The sequence below is a fragment of the Notothenia coriiceps genome, unplaced genomic scaffold (assembly GCF_000735185.1).
Source record: "Notothenia coriiceps isolate Sejong01 unplaced genomic scaffold, NC01 NC01_scaffold00034711, whole genome shotgun sequence".
In the NCBI taxonomy this organism is placed as follows: domain Eukaryota; kingdom Metazoa; phylum Chordata; class Actinopteri; order Perciformes; family Nototheniidae; genus Notothenia; species Notothenia coriiceps.
The window spans coordinates 1-24,417 of record NW_011367412.1 but is presented as its reverse complement, the minus strand read 5'-3'; the positions used below and the strand labels follow the sequence as shown (position 1 = coordinate 24,417).

Genomic DNA, 24,417 nt, shown 5'->3' with positions numbered 1-24,417 from the left:
TGGTTACAATACACATAAGGCCCCCGGCTGGGAGGTAATCACTGTGTGTGTGTGTGTGTGTGTGTGTGTGTGTGTGTGTGTGTGTGTGTGTGTGTGTGTGTGTGTGTGTGTGTGTGTGTGTGTGTGTGTGTGTGTGTGTGTGTGTGTGTGTGTGTGTGTGTGTGTGTGTGTGTGTGTGTGTCTTTGATGGAGACAGACATAAAGAGCTGTCTCTCTTCTTATTCTACACGTGTGACCAAACTTACAGAAAATAATGGATAAAAAGCTGCTTGAGAGCATCTTTTTCTTTGTCTGTTGTGAGGTGAATGTATAGATCTGGCTCTCTCTTTTCACCTAATGTGGTTTCTATCTTTTATCTTGAAGCTCGCAATTTCTTTCTTCAAGTATGAGACACATCCATCCATCCCCAGCGAGACACTTAACGCCAGACTAAAAGGAAATGCAACCCACCTTCAGCTATTTTTGGTTCCAGCGTGAAAGTGTAGACGTGTTTCTTGCTTGGACAGAAATGAGGTATTCTGCAATATTTTAGCTGCATATTGTGCAAACATACTTCTGGTACCTACAAAAAGAACTGTCATGTTTATTATTCTTTTATCAGATAAGCAGATTTATATATTTTCTGCAAGAATCTTGTTTTTACATAATCTGTAGTACAAGAGATTTTGGCTTCTTTTATAACAAATGATTAAATAAGATCATATTTTTCTCAAATCATACCCGTCCCAAAATAACAATAACAAGACCTGTAGATTTTAGATGTCTTTTTTTTCTATATACTAATTTCTACTTCCTAAATGGTATTCTCTATATTTATGCTGATACAAAAGCCCCGCTAGGGATGGTTGTTTCCAATTTTCAAAATCATCACATCTGTTGCAATACATTGCAATTGTGTAATCAGTGTGTCAGTTTATATTTGTTTGGTCCATATCAAATAAACCACAAGAAAAGAGCGGCAGTGCAGATTGTTTGGAGTGAGCATGTGACCCCAATCAACTCCTGGAAGCGACCTCAAAGCGTGAGTGTTTCTAGGCAGCGGGAAAGAGAGGTGGATGCTGACATCTGACAGCAAGCAGTTCCTCGTGTTCAGAAGGCTGAGCAGCACAGAAACAGACTGGAAAGTGACCAGGCTGTTGACTCCCCTCCTCTGCAGTGTCTGACCTCCTGACGTGCTGCTATAACCCTGGCTGTAAACAAGAGACCTCTGAGTCCATGTGACTCTGGTTAACTTGTACTTGACCAAATACAAGGAGGGACTCTTTACTCTGTGGGTGAGACCTTTTTCCTTTTTTTTCTTCATCATGATGAATGGCTTTCTTCAGCGCTTCTGATCCCTCAGCCAGCGCCAGCTTTTTTTAATACCAGGAAAACACACGAGGTCCGGTTCCACTTTGCTTTAAAAAAATGGACAGTCAAAGGTCAACAGCACGCTTTTGTTTCGGTGAACAGACCATTGGATCATTCATACGAGGAAAGTTACCTCTCATACTATTTATTGGTCTCGTGACTCGTTTGGCCTTCCGATGCTGGCCTTGCACCCTTGCAGCGAGGTCCTCGCTCTTTCATTGCGCTGAAAGGGCTCTGAAGTGCAAGCTTCCTATAGGCTGAAAAGCCTTTCCTCTTCCTCCCCTCCCTCATTCCTACTTTTCTATTCGGCCTCTATTCTTCTTCTCCCATGTCATTGAGTGGATAAATGTGTGCAGGCGGGTGTTTTTTCTTCACGGAGAGGTAGAGGAAGAAAAGAAGTAGCAGAGACCGGTGGGGGAGGAGGACAGGTTAAGGAGGTGGAGAGGCTGTCGGTGGTGGCTGCTTGCCTTTCAGCCTGTTTCACATTGGCTGGCTACCTGCTTGCGGTTGCGTGGTGACCTTTGACCCGGGGGCTGGCGGGCTTCAGTGGCAGCGTCAGCTTTAATTAGAGAGCCACACGACTCGACGCTCTGCAGAGCCTCTGATCCTCCACTGCAAACGCTCAGACTCAGGGCACAGGGGACGACAGATGCATGTAATGACAGACACACAGGGTGAGATCATCCAGTTCCCACAGAGTGTAACACTTCAATATATCAATGTCGGTTCTGATCTTCAATTCTGGTTTCAGTCGGGGTCTTTGTCCAAGAAACCAAATGATGTTGGATAAGAAACACAATAAACCATTAGCTCCTAGATAGACTATAAGGTTAATATCTACTTTTTGTTTTTATAATTTGTTTTAGCCTTTACTGAAATAAATATACCAGAAAGACTGACAGAAAATCACCCACAAGGAAATATTTCCTCTGCGTGTCAATGCTGTTGGTTTCCTCCAGCGGCTTTAAAGTCGGCCTTCAAAGTGCGCTACATTTCCAAGAGGATTAATTAGATTAAACAAAGTGTTTGCTCGCTCCTTAAAACGTTTGTGTTTTCTCCGGCAGGACTGTGAGACAGTGGGGGGGGGGGGGTTGTAGCGAGAATAATCAGTCCCATTAAGGCATAATGAAGGCATTGGTGGGCGGTTTGAGCCTGTGGGACCAGTCTGCTGTTTGTGGTTGCAACTTGATTTCACGCAGTGTTTATTTGTGTGTGTGCATGTTAAACCCCCATCTTGTCTCCACATTAAATCTTCCCCCCTACGTCAGGAAGTCTGTGTTTTTTTCAGATGGGTAAAATCAATGTTTGTCTGCTGAAGCACCTGATGAAACGGGTTTAGAGAGACAAGTGGAGTATAAAAACAGACAAAGAGAAGATTTAATAACCAAAACAGAAAATAATCTGCCTGTATCATGAACTTATTTATTTATGTTTCCCTTTTAGCTTATACAAATTCCTCTGGTCTTCCGGTCTTGTCATTTCAGTAAAATCCTTATAAAAACCCCTAATTAGTTTTGCCATTGTGTGCCTTTGTCTATCATTGTGACCTCTAGTCTAGGTTAGCTTGGTGACTTTGGTTTGTTTACAGTGGAAGAGGAATCACCAGCCGTTAAGCCGGAGCAGAGATCAGCTTCCTCTCGCTAGCTTCGCCCACCAAGGTGAAACTGGCAGAACTGGCCTCACAGCAGAAGCTCTGTGCAGCAGCTACAGCTCTCACAGGTGGAAGAACGACAATTGTGAAGGGTGTAGATTTTCAAGAACATTTGTTTCACTCTAGAATATTTCTAAAGGTTTGTTTTGAATTAAACTGTTTGCCTGTGAGAGGTGGTAAAATAATGAAGTCGGAGGAAGACTGGTGGAATCCTTTTAATTAAACCCGGAAAAGATTGTTGTCAAGAAATTGTACTGGGATGTGAGAGCGGGAGAATAAGCCAGGGATGAAAAGAAAGCCGGTGTGAGGAATACAGCGGGGGATTAAAGACAGTGAGCGAGTGTTACAGACCCCTGGCCAGTTTGCTGCTGTAATGAACATTAGGGCTGCGGCATACATTTAATGACCTGTGAAACAAACAGCGTGGCTGAGACCGGTGCCTCTGAATGCTAAGTGGCTCTATTATTAATACCAGCTCAGAGATGCCACTGTGTAAACACACTGTGAGACTCTTTCCCCTATGAGGCCCGTTAAACACACAGCGGCAGGGTGTTGGCGGTGCACCGCAGCTCTCTGAAACAGGGTCACGTTTTCCCTTGTACCTGCACAATTAATGGCACGTCGCCTGTTAACAGCCTACCTGCACTAACTAACAAGAAATGAATAGCATTGCAGCGAATGGCTGTGCAGGTTAGTCACCTTGATAAGGAATACTTTAGTGATGGGGTAGGAGAGCAAGCGGTAATAAATAGGTTCCATGTTTCTGAGAATTGAACAGGCTAATAACGTGTTAATTTAAATGAAATATATTTACATAAATGGTCTGTTATGATCATTTCCATGTTCGTATTTTGTGCCTCTACTCTGATATGTTTACATGCTATAACGTTCAAAAAGCTCTTTATTTTTCTCATACTGCCTGCCAAGCACCTCTTTTCCCCCTGTGTCTGAAACCAAAGCCCAGTCTGCTCTGATTGGTTAGCTGGCAGGCTCTGTCAACTAATTAGAGATGTCCCGCCCCTTAGCCTATCATGTACAATGTTGCATAGTGAGATTACTATGTTACTGAAGTAAACAAAGGAGTCCAATGGAGGTGTTTCAGGCAGGGCGGGAGTGTGTGGGAGAGGACTTTAGGATTTTAGCCTTTGCAGACCATGTACATGCCCAAAAACCTATATAACTCCCGAGAGGAAAGGCAAAACCCCTAAAAGCATAAGCATGTCTCTTGGCAGTGAGGGAGTAGTAGGTATATTGGAAGGTAGGAGCTCTGAGTATGATTAGGAGCAATGCAGATTTAATCAAACGATTCAGCCCAGCAGGGAGCACAGGGGGGACTTGAAGAGCCCAGAGCTAAGCAGATGCCTGCGACATGAGGACGGATACATGACACGAGGAGGCTCCTTGAGGCTATAAAATGCAATCGCAATCACAATCCCCTGGATTGGTGCCCAAGATGGCTCAGCAACCAGCCGGGGAGTGAGGGCGAACTGTCAGCAGACGGTCCCCTGCTCCGGCCCTGAACCCCACCTCAGGCTACCTGCTCAGACCAAAGATAAGATTCATCATTATCAACACTTTGGTCGTGGTTACAACCGGGGCGCGTGTATGTCTCTGACATCTGAATCTTCCCATCTGTTTGTTTTTTTCTTTGCTGTGTTTGTCGTGGTATGTATGAGTGTGTACACCGGCAGATCCTGGACCCAGCAGGGCTCAGTCTTGTTTTCCGTCCCATGCGGTGTCTCACGCTATGAGGGGATAAATATTTGAAAAGCAGAGGAAGCCCTGTGTCCCCAGCTGCACCTTTTACCTCACTATGTAACAGCCAGCACCTTTTACCACGCTGGCTCTTTTTCTTTCTTTCTACCTACACATAGATGTCAGCTCAAAGTGTACCTGATTGTCTTGGCCATTATTCTCTGTAGAGTTCAGTGTGAAAGGTCACCATCCTAAGTGCAGGCGCAGCCGAAGCTTGGATGAATAAGTAATACCATCAGTGACAAAAAGTCTGGATACAAAAGGAGAGATGCTAAGTACTGGAAGGTCTTGGATGGAAAGGAAAGAAGTGCAAGCTCCACTGTGTTTTATGGCAAGTTTTAAAAGGAAGAAATGTTAATAATTTTAAATGGAGTTGAATCAGATATATGGTGTTATTTTTTGCAGTTTAGTTATCCTCTAAAAGCAGTCCACACTTGAAGATTGGTCCTCTATAAACAGTGTACTATTGCTGCGTTAGGAATACAGTATAAACACACTGAAGACTAATAGAAAGTGTGTACTCTGGGACTCTGCTGCATGGTTTGAGATGGATAGTTCCAGTGAAAGGAGCCACAGCGCACAATGACAGTTTGGGCCAGGCCATTTTGTTTTAACACAACAATGTCACTCTGTGCAAAACCAACTCCTCAAGAAATAGTTTGAGTTTGCTTCAGAGGAAGGACTGGTCTGCACAGAGCCCTGACCTCCGCCCCATTCAACATGTTTTGGATGAACTAAAACTAGTCAGACAGTATCACCTCATCACTTGGTGTTATCGTGGCTGAATGGGAGAAAGTTCCTGCAGCCAAGGTAAATAGATTATTGAGAGGCTTCCCAGGAGAGTGTATGCTGCTGTAGCATCAAATCAATGCCCCTGGATTTTGAATGAGATTTTCAAGACTGTTTGCAGAAACTGTTCATATGTTTTGTTGAAAACCGACAACTGACCTAAAGAATAACCTTGTGTTTGTAGCCCTTGAGGTAGAGCAGCGTATTGATAAAGTTGATGAACATGCATCATTTTTGCACTTGGGTTGTGCCAACAGGTTTAAATACATTTATAATGAGTCGCTTTTGATAAGAGTTTCGGTTAAATGATTGTAAAAGATCACATATCAAATATAGCTGTCGTGTTCTGGGTCCATAAACATTATATTTTACCACACCGCCTTCATTTTTTAATTACCTAAACTTGAACTTCATAGTTTCATACTTTGGCTAATTTCAGTTATTTAATCTGACATTTTATAACGACAAAATAATGCAATTTGACAATTCAAGATCACCTGCCTTGAAACTGACAACAATATTTAAGGACATAGGAGGCACGATACAAAGTTGATTTAAATAAATGGATCATGAGATTTTACAGTGTAGGACTAAATCATGGATTAAACATTCACCACAGCTGGAACTGTTTTTCCCAGTATTCTCTTTTCCCAGTGTTCCACACACAAACGCTCTCACACACTTCGGTTTCTCCCACTCCGTCTCCCACCGCACTCTGTGGCCCGTGAGGGAGATGTGGATTGTCTGTAGCGAGCCATCAATCACGGCGGCAACGACAGCTCTATAAACAGAAGGGCAGCCTACCGACTGGCTGCTGCTCGCCGGTGATAGCATTCACATCGTCCTGCAGCACCGCCCTTCCTTCCGGCTGACCTCTGCACAGCTTCAGCGGCAAGGACGACACTTTGCTTATCTCTACTCACTGGATTTAGACACCCGATGTGGGTGGTAGGAACCCCCAGGTGTCTGCAGGGCTGAAGTGTCGTAAATAAAATAAAAACTGGGCAAACTAGGACCTCCATTCAGTGATCAGGCAAACAACCAACAATGGAAGAAAAAGTCAGCTATATTTAGGACATTTATTTTAAGGAATATTCCAAATGAATGGCAAAAGAGCACAATCTTTTAGACAGATTGATATCTGTAGATCTTCGACTGAAATTCTTTTTCCACCATTCTCCCCTAAAACAACTGCATTTAAATGAACCTTTAGTGTGTTTTCATGGTTTATATTTTATGGGTACCTCTGTCCAACTCCTGAGTCTGACAGGCTGCCCGTTTCAGCCTTGTGTGTTTTTGTTTTGTCTGTATTCCGGCTCTGAGTATACAAACCCATGAGGTTGACAATGCCAGTTTGTGTGCTTTCCTGTGCCTATTGTTGCCACTGCGTCTCCGTGTCCCGGTGAGCATCCACTCGTTGTGAGGTCCACACAATAACCGCGAACAGAGTGCCATGTATCTGCAGTGGATCGACCCCCTGGCTCTTCCTGTTGCCTTTAACACCTCGTCCTCCCCCCTTGACTTCTCCAGCAAACACTGGTCGGTCTGTCATGTCAGGACAAGGCAGGTTGTGCTCCCGGCTTTTTGACAGCAATATGTGCAGGGTGTCCGCGGGGTCTTAAAAAGTATTAAAAGTTGATAAATCAATTTAGCGAAAATTAAGGCTATTAAAAAGTATTAAACGGCATTTTCCAAGTTATTACATTTTGTAGTTTGTTTTCAATAAGTATATCAATTGTCCAAAGAGGTTGTATTCTAAAGTTTGCCTGAATGTAATCATTGCGTAGGTGTGTAGTTTATTTATGGCATCCTGTTGGATTTGATGTCACCTGAACAGGACATCGCACGCTCACTGCTTGATAGCGCATGAAGGCCCGTTTACGCCGGTTGTGAAACAACATCGTTATGGGGAAATGCAAGTCTGCGTCCAAATGGTTGGAAGATAATGAGGAAGGACAATCAATACTGTGTATAGTCAATGTGAGGTAAAGTGTGTCGCCATTGTAACCGGTTAAAACTCCAAGTGGCGATGAGGTCTTAAAATGTATGGAAAGGGTCTTAAAAAAGGTCTTAAAAGGTATTCAATTTGACTTCAGGATTCCTGCATATACCCTGATGTGAGAAGCTGCTGCTTTCTTTCTACTACTTTTCCTCAGAAGGAAAGTTGTTCCACAGTTACAAATAATAAAAAGATCAATCATCTGCATCAGACTGTCAAGAAAAGCCCATTGTGTAAGCCAGAGCACCTTTAATGTACATCTTTAATGTCTGTTAAGCAGAATTAGGAAATATGAAGTTTAATATATAGGGTGTAATCATTATAACTTCAAAAGGTCTCACATATCAAAGATTAGCTTGATCAATCCCTTCATGATGACAGAGGGTTTTTTGAAAACATAACAATTTGGCCATAGACATTCGTTACACATCAGAGAATCTTGTAAATTCAAAGATGGACAATAGACTGAGGTAATGTCATGATGTAGTTGATGCAATATGCTCTATTTAAGAAAAGAAAAAAACTCAGCATCCTTAAAGTTATAGATTTGGATGTCAACAACCAGTTTATGCAGGTTTTGAATTTATGTAAATTAGGATTTGTTCAAATGCTTTAATTTTTGCATCGACAACACCAGATATGCATGCAATGTGTCCACATGTGTGGACATGGGGCTTAAAAGTGCAGGTCGGAGCTACATCAGCAGAGACCATGACCTGAACCTCCGACTGAACTGTTGGTTCAATTTGGGGGGAGGCTGTCTATCCATAGCGTTTTTGGATCATCAACAGTGGCAACACCAGCACATTTCTGAAAGATCAGATAATTTCAACCAGCAGTACACACAAAACATGCTTCCTCCTCATTGGGAACAATTGAAATGGTTGCAGGCACTCAGAAAAATTCTATATAGACTCCAAGCCTAATAAGCAACAAAGAAGAAGATTGTGTGGAATACAAAAAACAATATCTCTGATTCTTTCCAACCAATGTTTGATTTATTTAACTGTCCAACAATGTTAGTGCAGGGGAGGGAGGCTAGCATGGAACAGCAGGTTCACCTTCGATAACACAAGCACAGAGTAGGAAAGAGGAATAATAGAAAATGTATAGAAGAAGAGTGAATGATTTTGGTGTTTCACAATCCGGCTTAACAAGATTTGAAGTCTGAGTGTCCCAACTTCTTATGTCACCCTCTGGGCTATTCTGTTCAAAGAATTTCATTATGAGTTTTTTCTCCTCTGGTAAAATGCAGTTCAAGTCTATAGAGCCGCAGACCTTCAGCATTCGCCCTGAATTCTCACAAGGACTAGCAAAGGCCAAATCACACAATAGTCCTTTTTTAAATAATTTTGTTTCATCTCCTTTCTGCTCCCAGTATTGTATGTCATAAATGAAAGTTTGAAATGTTCAAGCTTTTTCAATTAACTTGCAGACCTGGAGCTGCAGTCTTTGTGCTCAGAAAGAAAGGGTTCAGCTTTGAAACGGCCTGAAAGACACACCTGTGTAATGGAGTGCGTTCTTTCGATTCACCTTCAACTTTCCCTGTTTGAAACCCGGAGGAAAAGGTTTCCGCCCGGCCCTTGGAGCAGAGCTGGGAAATGAAACCTTGTCCAGCAGTTATTGTCACTGAGGAAAGCTCACTTATTTCCCAGAGATATTATCCTCAGCCCTGCCTCCCTTCACTCCCCCTTCCTCTATTCCACCCTTCCCCCTCTTACATTGTTCCCCAGGATCAAGTTCACAGAGGTCGAGGCTGGAGCAGGGTAATGGGACCCTTGTCCCTGTGTCTCAGGGCAGGTTGAATGGGCTGCGGCCCCTGCCCCCATACAGGTTCTCAGAAAAGCCCCCCCCTCGTTATTACTTTGGTCTCCAGTTTCTTCAGACATGCCCAGCTTCCTGACAGTCCATATCCACATTTCAAAGTATTTGTATTCCATGTTGGACATGTGGATACATCCGTGTTCCCATAACACTCATGGCTCCTCCCAAACCCCACCTGCCACATCCACAGCTCTGCACCTGCATGTCTTGAATGTCTTTGGGAATGTCTTAGTTGTGTTTTAATATGAAGGGTGTTTATTTCAAAGCAGTTTCTGACAAATCAGAACAAATACCAGAAAAAACCCAAAACAATTCAAGTACTGCGAGTTCTTCTCCACCACCTGTGGTTCTTGCTAATTTTGTCATGTGTTTTATTTATGTAACAAAGTGTTCCCAAGGCAGCATTTTTAGTTTTAATCACTTCCGTGAGACCTTATTCACTAGTATCCTATTTTGACAAACTTGGTGCAGCCTATATAACACTGTCAGGCATGTTTACTAAATGGTGTCAGACCAGAGCCCTGTAAAGCAAATGTAACCTGTCAGATGCAATGGCGTCTTCCCTTGAGGGGGTAAATGTTATTGGGTTTAAATTGTTTTTACACTCTGTCAATATTAATTGTTGCACTTTGACTGCCTCCAGCTTTTACTCAAAGTTTTTAACCTTAGCTTTTAAATGTGAATTGGGCACGTATTTAATTGTATGCATGCTTTATACATCTCATTTATCCACGGCACAAATGAAGTTCCTCATGGAAAATAAAGTAAATTTAATTGAGTCACACTTCCAGATAAGCAGTTTCAGTCTCTAGTTTTTGATTGCTTTGATGTTTGTGCTGATCCGGAGAGAGTATGAGTGTGTGTTGAAGGGAGAGGGGGATGTAATGAGGGCCGGGGATACACTCTGACCATCTCTTCTCATTTGATTTCCTGCTACAATGTTGGGCTCTTGCCCTTATCTTCTCTCTTCCTCTCACTCCTCTCTCTGTGCTGCTCTCAGACCTGCATGTAGTGATGGCTGGAAGCTGCCGGCACAGTTGTGTGTGCTGCGGAGCGTCTGCTGGCTGATGCAGCGGTTGTTTTACATTAGGGCCTGCAGGTCAAACTGCAGCTGGCTGTATCTCAGCGTGGAGAGACACCCTGGGGAGAAAGAGTGTGTGAATGTGTGTGTAAGTGTATGAGTTTGAACCAACTCGTCCCTGTGGTTGTAGCCTTTCCTAAGCGGGCCAAGTCCGGTTGCTAACCCTTAGCGCCTCTGCGTTTGGCAGCATGTCTGCAGCGAGATTAATCCATTGCACACTCCATCAGTCACTAGGCACAGGTTATTAGTGCTGGAGCACACACACACACACACACACACACACACACACACACACACACACACACACACACACATACACATACGGCCCCTTCACCCTTGTGTCTTCGCCTTCTACCTCGTCCCCAAAGTTTGCAAAGGTGGCCTTGGTGTTGAGAGGCCATTTGTCAAAACCCAGCCAGAGTCTCCACTTGGCTCCTTTTAATAAGGCTAGCTGTGCTGTGGGATTACACAAACACACACGCACACAAACACACACGCACACAAACACACACACACACACACACACACACACACACACACACACACACACACACACACACACACACACACACAGTACATGCACTGACTGCTTTTCAAATACTCATACAGCTCTGAGGGTCAGGTGGTGCGTCCCGCGGGGCTTATAAAAGTCCCATTAACATGGCCCTCCTCATTGGTTCTGACAGGTTGATCAATTAGACCCCTCCCCCCGCTGACCCCGGGGCCGCTCTGACTCAGAGGTCAGACAGGATGGATCGCTGGACCTGTACACACACTCTCTCAACTCTCCTTCTCTTCTCCCTCTCTCTGCTGTTATCTCTGGGCTGGTCACGGTAGGGCTTGTTCCTGATATCCCAGGGTGCAACTGTTCTGTGGCTTTTAGGTGGAGGTTCATACTCTACCTGAGACATGCTTCGATCTTATCGCTGCTGTCAACACGACCAAAACAAAGACACAGCGCTCCGTCTCGCTGTGCAGGGACATGTATCTGTGTGCATGTGTGTGTTGTTCCCTTTCAAACTTCTTTGGATTCAAACACATTTCCTCCATAATTTGTTTTTGGGTGGGGGGGGGGGGGTTTCACTTGTACACAGGAAGTTTTTAGGCTGCAGAAATGAATACAGTCAGGGTCTTTACAGCTGTAATGGTACAAACAGTCAGACAGTATTTGCCTCCTCTTTCCAGAGTATGTGTTGTGGGGTCTGTTCTCCTGGGTCTCAGGTGTGTGTTGAATGAGACACACCGAGATTCTGCACCCTGTTTGGTAAACAGTCTGCCTGCACAGGGTAAATGAAAGAACCTGTGTGTGTTTGTGTAGTTCAGGAACAGGGTACAAGAGAGGTTGACCTGAATGTGTGGAGCACATAGAGGGAGAAAGCCAGGCAGTAAAGAAACAGCAGGTTAGAGAGGGTAAAAAGAAAAATATTGAGAATATGTAACCTCAGAGATTTTCAGCAAAATGATCAGTGGTTTGGGATCATAGTGTTTTATTTAATTTATCAGGACGTTATTGATAAGAGTCGGGGTTTGACCTGTATTGTTTTTTAATCCAATTCATTTGAATAACATCATTCATTAAAATAGTATCGCCTTATGATGATGATCAGTACAATACACTTTCATTACAAGACCATGGCACCCAGCACGTCATTTCTGGGTCACTGACACAAAAACGTCAAAGACACTTCAGTGAGGTGTAAGAAAATTGTTAAAATGATCCATCAAGTGGGGGAGGAGTCGGATTAAATAGGCGTAATGAGAGGAACAAAGCATTTTTGTGCGTGTGTGTATTATTAGGGGGTATCATATTCTGTCTAGGGACCTAGAGAGAGTAGGGGGGGGGGGGGTGTAAGGGGTTAAGAGCGATGTCACGCCCAGAGAGACGCTGCCCCGCCGTCCTAATGATGTCCACCGGCCTAATTGAATATTGACGTTCTGCACAAGAGGGCTAAATGGCTTCTGTCTGCTTCACCTCCGCTGCCGGCCCAGGCTGCACATTTGAACCTGTTTCCACTGTTTGACTCCCAGGGGGGGAGTGGGGGAGGAATCGTTACATGTCCCAGTTACCATGGTTACGGGCTTCACGTCCTTTTGAAGCTGCATTTTTGTATTTAAAGAATATTTCCTAAAGTAAGTTTTATTTTTGTATTTCTTGAAACCATCGTCTGGTGTGGTACCACATGACCACATGACTACGTCTTACCTCGTTCTTTACACCTCTTCTCATTCTTTCTTGCTTCTCTTACTTCTACTTCTATTTCCGTGATCTGTGTTTTACTTCCCACTGTGCCTGCCTCCAGACGCTTCTCCTTTGTTGCCACAGCGACGCGCTCCAGATGGCGAGTGTCAAGGAAAGACTCTGCTTCTAATGTAGTCGCAAACACAAACACACACACAGACACATACAAGCTGATCTACATATACACACTCTGAGAACAGATTGAGACACTGGCAATGTACATTCTGTTCAACACTTCATCCTACTCAGATGCTGGTGGACGTCCACTCTGCCCACTACACACACACACACACACACACACACACACACACACACACACACACACACACACACACACTCGGTAGTACAGTATAATAAAACCTGTGTCACAGCCACACAGGAAACAATCTCTCCTTTATGTGACCGGGATGTCATTAATCTTGGCGGAGGTTAACAAATGCACTTGCATGGAAGGTATATTTCATAGGCAGACAGCCGACAATGGGGCCATTGTGGCATGGAGCTGCAGCGCCTCGCTCTGCATGCAGTCAGGACCTTTTTGGCTAGCTGCGGATCCTCGGCTCATGTCAGGGGTTATGTTTCATCTCCCTGATGAATGTGTTTATGCAGGGGAAAACATGTGAAACACGGAGCAAATTCAACGTTGCAGCTATTTATTTATTTGTGCTGCCTGAAACCACAATTTGTTTCTCCAAATGGGGGGGAAATAAATGCGTTTGCCATTTTTCAAAGTATGGCCTTGTTGCGATTAGTCAAAACTAGCGCCAGACAAATAGCCTGCCCGTGTGCAGCCGGCAGACCTGGCCAGCTCGGCTCTGATTCACCACTCTCTGAGTTCCTCCACAGCAGCGCTAGATCCATCCGTGAAGTGGCGAGCCTTCCCAGTAATCCATTAGACTTCCATTAGCTCCGATTTGTGTGATTAGTTCTAATTAATCAGTTCAGTCTGTGGCCTTCACTCCCCTGTGCACTCCTCACATTTCATTTCTAACCTAATTTCTCAGCTCTCCACCGAGCGAGAGAACGAGGCAACGACTGAGCGAGCAAATCAAAGACAGAGCTTCAGGTCCGCCGCCATCACCTCATTTTTTTGTGAAGCGCGCAAACACTCAATATTGTTCAAGCACCAGACCCAAACTGGCTGAGGCGGTTCTGAGAATGCTCTTTTCTCTCACCACGCTGAATTTTTTTGTGTGTTTTATTTTGAGCTGAGAGTTTGCTTGTGTTTCAAAAACCAGAAGGGGTCGAGATGTTTTACACATCTAGAGTGTGCTGAGGCTGGCCCTCCTGTGGAACAGTGAGTATTGATTAGCGCCAGAGCAGCTATCCCTCACTGTAACAAAGCCTATTGATGTTTGTGGAGCCCTGATTTCCCCTCGGTCAAATAGCATCCGCAGCACCATCGCTAAGTGACCGGAAAGTTCTCGGAACTCAGCGGTCTGTCCCGAAGTAACCTGGGAATAAAAGAGTGGAAATCATCTTTTCATCAGCGCCTCTTCTGCTGCAAAACTAGAATGAAAGGATTTCTTTCTGGGCTTTTTGCAGTAGGTCAGCTTATATACTGAGGAATGATGTGCTGATAATCTATCTTCCTTTCCTCTCTTGTCAGCCTTCTTCTGCCATTACAACTATTGTGATAAATGAAGGCTCAATTTATCAACCAGCCTCCACTCGATTTATTTTTCTCCCCTCGGAAGCCCCCGCCCCCGCTCCTGTATCCAACCTCCACGCGGCACGCTTTATTTCTTCATCCGTTTTTCACCCCCCTGCATCCATCCATCCCTCATTCCCACTCAGCCACATCGGGCTCTCTTTGTGTCTGCTGGGGAGGCTGAGACGCTGCCTGTCACCCCCGAGCTGCAGACTCCCATCCAGGCTGCCGGAGGTGGCCCGGCTGCTGTCAATCAATCTGCAGCCTGAGTAGCAGTGGGGATGGGGGATGACACATGATGTGGCTCCCTGCTGCTTAGAAATTCACTACTTTACTTTTTTCTAGAAGGCCTCGTATATTTCTGGCTTCTTAAATTAATTAAACTTGATCATGCCTCTTTGAATTGAAAGCCTCTTCTAACCAATAGGGTGCGTCAAACCAAACGCTCCCTATTCAAGGCAACAGTCCGACCATTCTAAGGTGCTTGTTTCAAATGTAACCCTCGTGTATTTTCACTTCCTGCTTTAAGTGTAAAGGTTGTTTCCTGCTGGTGAATTCATGCTTATGTTGCACTGTCTCACTCGCTAAAACACATGTTTAGGGTGACAATGTGTCATGTTTCTGTTTACATCTGGTTGTACTGTCCACAGCTAACCAATCAAATGTGTTACCGAACCAAAGCTGTTCAATGTCACACACCGAAATGCAATGAGTGTGTCCCTGAGTGTTACGTTTGCATTGTTTACATTGCATTCAATGTCTTAAATGTACAGTATTTATTTACCATTTATAAATGTTACCTATTTAAACTCGGACAAACCTAGCACAAAAAAACTTAAACCTGAACATGCATCAACGTCTCAAGAAGTGAATGGATGAAGTACATCTAGTTAATAAGGAAACAAAACATAACAGTAAGCACTTAAAACAAGAGTTGCTTGCCGCTTTTAAGAAATAGCAAGATGCACTGGCGGCACATATCAGACCCGGGCCGGGGGGCGGGGCCACATGACCGGGCCCTTTAAACCCAATAAAGCTTGACAAAAATATCGGGAGTCCGGGGTGGTAATCTGACGCTCGTGCGTAAAAAGTCGCTCAGTCAGTAAGATTACAATTTAAAACAATGTTTGAAAGAAAAGTAACTAAAGAAAAGGTGTAATATTTAAGATTTCGTCTCTGTAAAGGGTATAGAAACGAAATATATATCAGAGATAATAATGATATAACATGACATAAAGTCCAACAAACCACAAGGACAACGAAAACATAGCCTAATAAAATGACTACATTTCTGACACACCATTCACCATGGACAGCCATCCGCCACCATGAGAGCACAGCAGTGTAAAATTGGCACGGCGGCCCATACATTCACGTACAAGTAGGCTACTGTACAAATTAAATTTGAAGTGTACTCACCACTACTTGAAGGGCACTCGGCGAGCCTTGCGCTCCGCGAACTCGTCAACAATCCGCTGTATGTCCAATTTCTGGCGTCTTGTCTTTTCTGATGGACAGGCAAGCGGCCGAGTGCCAGCTCAGTCTCTCGCCGGTTCCCGATCGTGGGGCTCTGCCTCAAGTACGTTTTGCATGAGTGTTGTGAATTTGCGGGCAGAGAGAAGGAGGCGGTTGACGTGCACAGGAAGAGTCAGAAATAAGATGAGGGCTGGTGCAAACCTCACTGAATGTAGATGTTACTGCTGGGTTTGTAAAACAATGAGCATTTTTACCCAGATCCGCCGACAGATTTTAGTTTTTGTATTTGGTCCCTGAAACAGGTTCTGAAAGAAACAGCCTGGCCAGGGAAGCTGGCCGGCGATGTCCGACTGTAGTGCTCTCTAAGCCGCTGGGCAGCTTGGTGTAAATCTCAACCTTTGCTTGTTAGTAGTGTGTTGGGGTGAATTGCCTCAAACATGTTCACAGTTGCATTTAAGCTGGTGTGATCTTGGACAGTTGCTGGATGATTATATCGAGACATGCCATTGAAAACGGTCACCCGAAAGTTGCTCTCTGCGTCAGTGAGGCGGCTGTCTTCAGAAAGTTCATCAAAGTGTCTCTTAACTTTCCTGCCCTGGTTGTTTCAAACTGTGTTTGACTTCCCATTTAGTAGCCAGGGCAAAGAGTGGCGGACTTCGCCTCATCAAATTGTCCCTATACTCCACCAAAAACACTGATGGCATTTTGCAGTAGAGTAGATGCTTTGAGAATATCCGCGTCTTTTGCTTGCAGTAAAATGTGAAGCACCAATTTATGCTTTCCAAAATCTTGGTCTGCATGTTGACCAAAAATAGAAAGCTAAATTTGCTTATGGCATTCTTGAGTGCACTTGCTTCATTTGCGCTCATCCTTTTTGTCACTGGTAAGGGATATTTTGACGAGGGCTTTTATAATGTCTCCATATCTGTGCCTTAACGCAACAAGCGCATCATGGCGAGATGACCAGCGAGTGGGACATAAGCGTTTTAATGTGATAGTTCTGCTCTCTGGCGTCATTAACTCACTGAGCAATGCCCATTCGTTTGATACTGTGACCAAAAAAGTTGTAGAGCGTCTCTACAGTGTCATAGAACTGCTTCACTCCAGGGACATTTTTAACAGAGTCGTTGAGTGCTAGGTTGAGATTATGAGCAGCGCAATGAACATAGTGTGCAAGGGGCTCCTTCTCGGCTATTCTTGCTTGCACGCCTGAATACACACCACTCATATTAGCCGCCCCATCATAGCCCTGTCCGCGACATTTAGACAGATCTAATCCGTTTTTCTCTATAGAACCAAGGATTTTGTTTTCAAAGCTCTGAAGCTGATGAACCTTTCAGTCACTTCAAAACCCAAAAAGACTTCATTGATCTGTATATCTGTTGCAATATCCATGTCGTTCTTAACAACAGTTATATAGCGGTAAACCTGACTCAACTGGTCTATCTTGCGTTGTGTCCATGATGACGGAATAAAATGGGCTTCGTTTATTTCATCAATGATGTCAGCTTTCACACGTTGAGATAATATGTAAATAATCTCATCTTGAATCTGGTGACTGAGGTATTTCACTGACCCTTCTGGTCCGTTGATTAGCTCTTTCAAAACAGGGTCGTAGCGAGCCAAAATTCTATTATTGACAAAAAGTTGCCAGCTTTTCCCTGACCTAGAACCTCTCGATGGCCCCTGAATGCCAAGTTGCTTGAAGCTAGAGTGAGAGTTACATTAACAATGCGCTCCACGACCTGTCTCCAAAATTGGGCGGCATTACGCACATTCCTCTCCATGTCAGCGTCTATTGTGCCGTTGGTTTTCCACTGCTCATATACTACGCATGCACCAAGGTGTATTTGAGTGGATTCATGCCTCTCAATTTTAGTAGAAAGATGTTTCAAGTCTTTTATTCCGTTTACCCATGCATTGTTGTAGAACGGTGCCTTTCGGTTGGCAAAAAGCCAGCAAGGCTCACAGTAGCAGCAGTCCAATTTTGGGGAATAGCACATCCAGCTACGTGGAAATTTCATCCCAACTTTAGTGGTGGAGGTGTAATAGCTTTCTGAAAAGCAACGGTTATCCTTGTCTTTGGGAAATGGACCTTTGGGTTTGCATGGGCCCATTTTAAGGATATATCTTTTGATATTGACGTCCTCAATGTTTTCAAAATAGTTTGCCCGATCAGTCGGAAAACGCTCCAGAGGATAATTGCAGGACACATCATGATCCGTGGTCTGAGTTTCACCCGTAGGAGTAGCGTGAGGAGGAGACCTGTTGCTGCTTTCATTCCCAGTGTCCGGTACTTCTTCACCTTGCGGCGCAGCAGGTAAGGAGCTGGAGGGGAGGGGTGCGGCTGGTCAAGCGTCAGGCCTGGCTCTCCTCTAGACGAGCAGCTAGCAGCTGCTGAGTCTATTATTATTATTATTATTATTATTATCATCATCATCACTACAGCCGAGAGACAGAAAAGGAAATAAGCTAGGCGGCCGAGCTACACGAAGTAACAACAACCATGATATCAACATTTACCACAAACTCACATTTTCTTGTTGACAGTGTGTGTCCGTGATTGTAGCCTACCTGTAAATCTGGCTAACCCCCACTAACGTTGTTGGCGGGCTGGGGCTCGGGGATGAAACACGGCTGGCAGTGGCAACAACTTCAGGTTCATCTCCCGCAGGAGGAGGAGTAGGGCGAAAAAAATATCCATCTAGCTTGGACAATTTGGCTTTTCCTTGGTCCTTTTTATCTTTTTCTTTGCGTTTTGTAGCTCCACTTTTGTGTTTATAACTGCTCATGCTTAGGCAGTGCTCTGTTGAATGACAAGTGATTGATGATGACGTTGACGTTCATTTACGTATGATGTTGATGGACGGCTGTTGATGACGATTTTACCCAAAATACATTTGGAGACAATAGAAGGGATTTACTTGCAATTTTTCATGTTTTAATGTTAAATGTCAGTGTGAAAATAGCAGCACAAGTTCAACTCATATTATAGGCTACAATGCTTTATACCTAATATGACCACGAACGTCAGTGCACTCAGTGGCGCGAGGCAGCAGGGCCCGCCGGCTAATATCTCGGGGGCGGAGCCTGCTGCCTCGGTGACGGGCCCCCATTGGGTCCCGACCGTCCCGGGCCCGGGGAGCCCCGCCCCTACAGCCCCCCCTGAAGCTCCGCCCCTGGCAAGATGAAAGGGATATGCATAAATTCAGAAATACTTTTTGCTCCCAGATATCAATTGATCTCTGTGCCGTAATCATGGTGGAGTCTCAGTGTTAATGTGATCCCTCTCCCTCCGTCTCTGCAGGACTCCGTGGTTCAACGGCTGGGGGTTCAACCTGCCTCGGGGTCAGTCTCTGCTGGATAAATGGAACCTCGTCCCTGAAGGCATCGACATCCTGATGACCCACGGACCTCCGCTCGGTGAGTCCAATTAACCAATCACAGCCCCCTCATCACCATATCTAATGAGGTTGTGCCTCATTATTCCAAATCTGTATGGAGTCACTGGAGGCGTCTCAGCAGGCGGCGTGTGTAGATGTGTGTGCGCTAAAGCCAACACTGTTTTCATTTAAATCCAGCAGTATCTAGAGTCAGATTTAATATTTGTGTTTGACTTTATGAAATACAAAATACATATTTTTTTTGTTTTCACTTCACACTGATTCAGTTTTCCTTCTAGTTGTTTGGGCCCCAGTTTATTTTTTTTGCTGTTGTGCTCTTCATCTGGCTTTATTGAGTGATTTCCTTTCCTCTCGCCTACGAAGGGTTGCTGCTGCGGCCGCCGCTGTGGCGGTTTGATTGCATGGAAACTCGAGTTTGCAGCATTGTGACAGACGCTGCAAACGATTGGAGAGAGACCATGGGAGAGGAGAGAGAGCTGGGGGGAGGGGGATGTTGAAGATGTAGGAGGGTTTTCCAAATCTAGAAGACAAAACTAATTGAATAAAAATAAGGGTTGCACAAAAGACGAAGAAATCTGAAGAACGAGTTGCATAAGCAAGAATGTGTTTGACTGGTAAACTCAGGAAAAGGGGAAAAGGCTAGTAAACAGTAGTGGTGTTTATTCATTCACTGAGTATCAAGGTTTGGTTCTAAACGGGCGAAAATACTGCCAAAATATAAAAACCAGTTGGGGCTGACCTCAGTTAGAGCTCAAAAGTTTACTTCATCAGGTCAGAACTGATTAAGCAAAATATAATTATTGCACTTCATGCAGGAGAGGAAGTCCAATATGACAAAGCATTTTCAGCAGGAGAGACTTTGAGCATGTATGTAGCAAGATATAAGAGAATATCTGTTTCTTAATTATTACTTTATAACGAAAACGTAGGCATTTAGGACAAGTGATAGCATATTGAAGCCTAAATAAAGAAGATTTTTTTAACAATAAAAATTATAAAGTACATTTCTAATGTCACGTATACGGAGGAGGATTAGGGCCACATGATTTCTTTTTTTGGGAGGATTTTTTTTAAAAAGTCAGAATTCTGACTTTAATCTCAGAATTCTGACTTTTTTCTCAGAATTCTGATCTTTAAATACATTTAAAAAAAAAAATTGTTTTGTTCTGAGAAAAAAGCCAGAATTCTGACTTTTTTCTTTTCCATACACGTACAATAGGAATCAGAGCCAGGAATGAATAACAACCAGATTCAGAAAAATAAATTGGAATCCCTTAACACTCGAAGAACAGCTCACGCCTCATTAAAGTTCAGCTCACCTAAATAACACATTTTAAGGAGAAAAAAAAAGGTTCTTGCTCGTCACTGTTTTACTTTATTGATGGTCAGATTATCTGCTGCTTTATTTTAAACCCACCTAGTTAAGGTCACGTGTTGCAGTCTGTGGAACTGAAGTCTGTGGAACTGAAGTCTGTGGAACTGAGACGTCCTGACCTCCTAACATGTCTCTGTGTGTAGGTTTCCGAGACTGGGTTCCTAAGGAGCTGCAGCGGGTCGGCTGTGTGGAGCTGCTCAACACGGTGCAGAAGAGGGTGCGACCCAAACTTCATGCCTTCGGAGGCATACACGAAGGTACTGAGAATAAAGATAACCCTAAACGAGAAAATGTAAAAGAAAAAGAAAAAAGCAGATGAACTTAATATTTCTTAAGAAAATATTGAATTTCAAGAGTACATTTAATTAAAATAAATATATTTAGCACAAAAATTACAGATTTGGTGGAATGATTTTATCAGAATTGTCCTCCCTGAGTGTATAGTGTTGCATGTTTCCTGTTGCTGACGTCTGTCTCCTCCCCCCCCCTCAGGCTACGGGATCATGACGGACGGCTTCACGACGTTCGTCAACTCATCGACCTGCACCGTCAGCTTCCAGCCCACCAACCCCCCCATCGTGTTCGACCTGCCCAACCCCTCCAGCTCCTGAGACCAGAGGAGGGGGCGGGGAGGGGCCAGTGCACCATAAACTCCTTTTTTTTCTATAAATATGTCAAGTTAAAAAAAAAAAACTATAAGTGTTTCTTTGCAAACTTTTTGGTCTTCTCCAAGCTGTTGTTGAGATTGAGAAGATGTGGAGATGTGGGGCGGGGATTGGGGGGGTTTGTCGGGGAGGGTCAAAGGAGAATCCCGGTGTTTGTTTCCAACAATACTTTCCTGCGTCAATTTCCAGTCAGCGTGGTGGCAGATATCAGGGTTTGTTCTTCTCCAGAGGAACAACAACGTTATTTAATCTCATTCATTCTGAGAATTGCATCATGCAAGTTAGCATTTTTGGTATCTCCGGGTTTCTTTTAATCACTTTACAAATACAAGTAAAAGTGACAACATCATCCAGGAAATTATCTGAGGAGAGCAATGATTTTAGGAAACATTTTTCTCTGATTAAGATTTCATAAAGTTATTTTCTACAAAACAAGCTCATTTTTTCACACATTATTTCTTTAACAAATTAATATTTGTGTTGGGGGTTTTAACTCAAGTTTACGTTTCTGACATAAGGTGTTAGATTGTCACAAAAAAGTAAATGTCATAATGACAGGCGAATCATGAGGGATATCAACATGATTGTCCCCTCCGTACCCTAGTACCATCAATTCTGCATGTCTTTGTTAATTTGGAAAAATCATATTTAAAAAAATAAGTGACAAAGTCTACATGTATGCAATGTCAAATTAATTTGGTTGAATTTGAAACAGAGCTGCAAGAAACACCGGTATTCTCCTTTTCTGGGGGATTTTGTGGTTAAACAATCTTGCTCTTGATAAATATTGGTCAGATCTGTAAGATAAATGATGCTTTGTGAATTTGTACAATTTCTTTATGTTTGGCTTGCATTGGCCGGACAATGGATGCCATCGTTTTATGTTGTATCATCTGATATTTTGTGTTTAGATCAATTATTTTTCTCTCGTCAGTTCCTCTTTTCTTATTGGCTGACAGGGACGCTGCCTTAAACTAGCTTTAATGTTTCAGCTAGAGCCCCACTCTCTGCGAGCTCAGAGAAAAGTCCTTATTTATTACCCGCAAAACAACACCTGACCAACGCAGGGACAGAAAGCTATCAAATTACAGCCCTTAAAATTAACTTTGTAACATCCCATTATGGATTTCTGATCTAATTTGGAAAATGTATGTATAAAATATATATAAATATATATTATATATTCATGTTGTAAAACATCTGTACTAAAAGTAGTGTTTGACAAAAAAAATGAAAATCTGGTGCATTTTCTTCTGTATGCACCAGTATAATTGACTTGTTTCTTTAATGCTCCCATCAGACGCTCTTTCTTTAATGTTTTTTGTACGGACTCTGCCAGTAGGGTAGACTTTCATTTTGGATGAGAGAGGAACATTTGTCAGTCACAATCCAACAGGTGCTGGTTGCTCCCAACAACACGCCTGCCTAAACCTGGTAAAGCTGTCCTTTTAAAGTGTACATCTGATAGTATTTGTGTTTTATTGCTTTTCTTTTTTCTAATTTTGCACTGTGTGTAAATGCAATCTTGCTAGCACAAAAAAAATGTTGCCAATAGTTGTCTCAACTTTGCCGCTGTAAATGCTCTTCCCGTGCTCTGTTCCTTTCTCGCTCTTTCTCTGATTGTATCCCTCTTCATGGAAATGTTAGTTCTCTCTTTCAGTTCATTGTGATATATTTAGCTGCCTTTATATGCAAATAAAATTGCAAGATTTTTACTTATCAACCTTTGTCTTCGTTTTGAATCCTAATCTTAAAGGTATGTTGTGTCTCTACTGTGACGTGTTTCCATGCTTTAAGGTTAAAAAAAAAGCTCTTTATTGTTCTCACACTGCCCGTGCTGCAGCACCTCTTTTCACCCTCTGTAGTTAGAAGAGGTGGGGACTCGAGTCACATGACTTGACTCGAGTCACATATTTTTTGATTTGAGACTTGCTTGACTAACATTGATAAAAGACTTGACTTTGACTTGGTATTCATGACTTGAGACTTGACTTAAGCTTGAGATGGATGACTTGAAAGGACTTGACTGTTTAAAATTAAATATTTTGCGTTTGTTTTTTATTGAGATATTACGTTAGTTTTTTCGATCAACGTGATTATAGCGCCATGCGCGCAAACCTGGCAACCCACTAGAAGGCAATGGCATGAGTCTCAGTTAACATGGCAGCGACTCGCTTTACTCCAAAAATAGTGAAGTTTGGATTCAAGGATTATTTAGTCGATGACGGTAATAAGAAGAGAACAGCGGTATGCAGGGTCTGCAGCATAAAGATCAGTTACAGGACCACCACAACATCCAACTTCATTCGTCACTACAAAAAAAAAAACACAGAAAGGTACGTGCAGGGGTCACCAACCTTTTTGTCACCGAGGGCTAATTCAACGGTACTGAGTAATACGAAGGGCTATATTTGATACAAACTTCCTGAATAACATAATTGCACGGTTCACCTTTAATGATATTATTATTAATAATAATCAGAATACATATTAATTTACTGTATGTGAAGGACTGTCTGATCACATGTTAATGTTAATTATTCCTCACAATAATTATTAACAACGATTTACCATTGCTATAGCAACCCCATTGTTTTGTTATGAAAATGTATCTATATTTATACACATTCTCGCGAGATCTATCAGGGGTCGTTGTAATGCTGCGTTCACACCGGACGTGACTTCGCTCTAATCGCTCGAGTTTCACCGCTGCTGCCAGCTGTGTTTACTCGCATCATTCAAACAAGACGCGCTGGCTCGGGAGCTACAACTACAACAAAATGAACATATTTTACCGTGATTAAATTGTAATACACGTTTCTAAATGATGCCGAAGTAACAAAATACTGATACCGTTTAGTAAAAACCATGAATTAATGCTTGACAAGTCTGCAGAAAAGACGGCAGGCGAAAAACCTTTTAAAATGCTTGTTTTCTGAATGGAGATTGGGTCGACCAGGCTAAGCTAACGTTGTATATGCTCATTCCACACTCATAACAACGGCCTACAGACATAAATAAACCAGCGACTGTATTCGCCATGACACAGACAGTCTGTGGTTTGTACTTGTTTAACTTTTGTCCAGTTTCTGAAAAGATATGAGGAGCTGTGATCTCTGTTTGCTAAGTTTTCTGGTTGAAAATCAGTGGCAGGCTGA

The 24,417-nt window shown here is 43.2% G+C and overlaps 1 protein-coding gene across 1 annotated transcript; it reads left to right on the top strand.

Moving 5' to 3' along the window:
* The first annotated feature begins 18,832 nt into the window (after window positions 1–18,832).
* Window positions 18,833–22,982, top strand: LOC104962422 (metallophosphoesterase MPPED2-like). Its single transcript, XM_010790856.1, has 4 exons — window positions 18,833–18,997; window positions 19,118–19,238; window positions 20,738–20,851; window positions 21,087–22,982. The coding sequence occupies exons 1-4, from the start codon at window positions 18,833–18,835 to the stop codon at window positions 21,203–21,205; spliced, it is 519 nt and encodes a 172-aa protein (XP_010789158.1). The 3' UTR covers window positions 21,206–22,982.
* The last annotated feature ends 1,435 nt before the right edge of the window (window positions 22,983–24,417 follow it).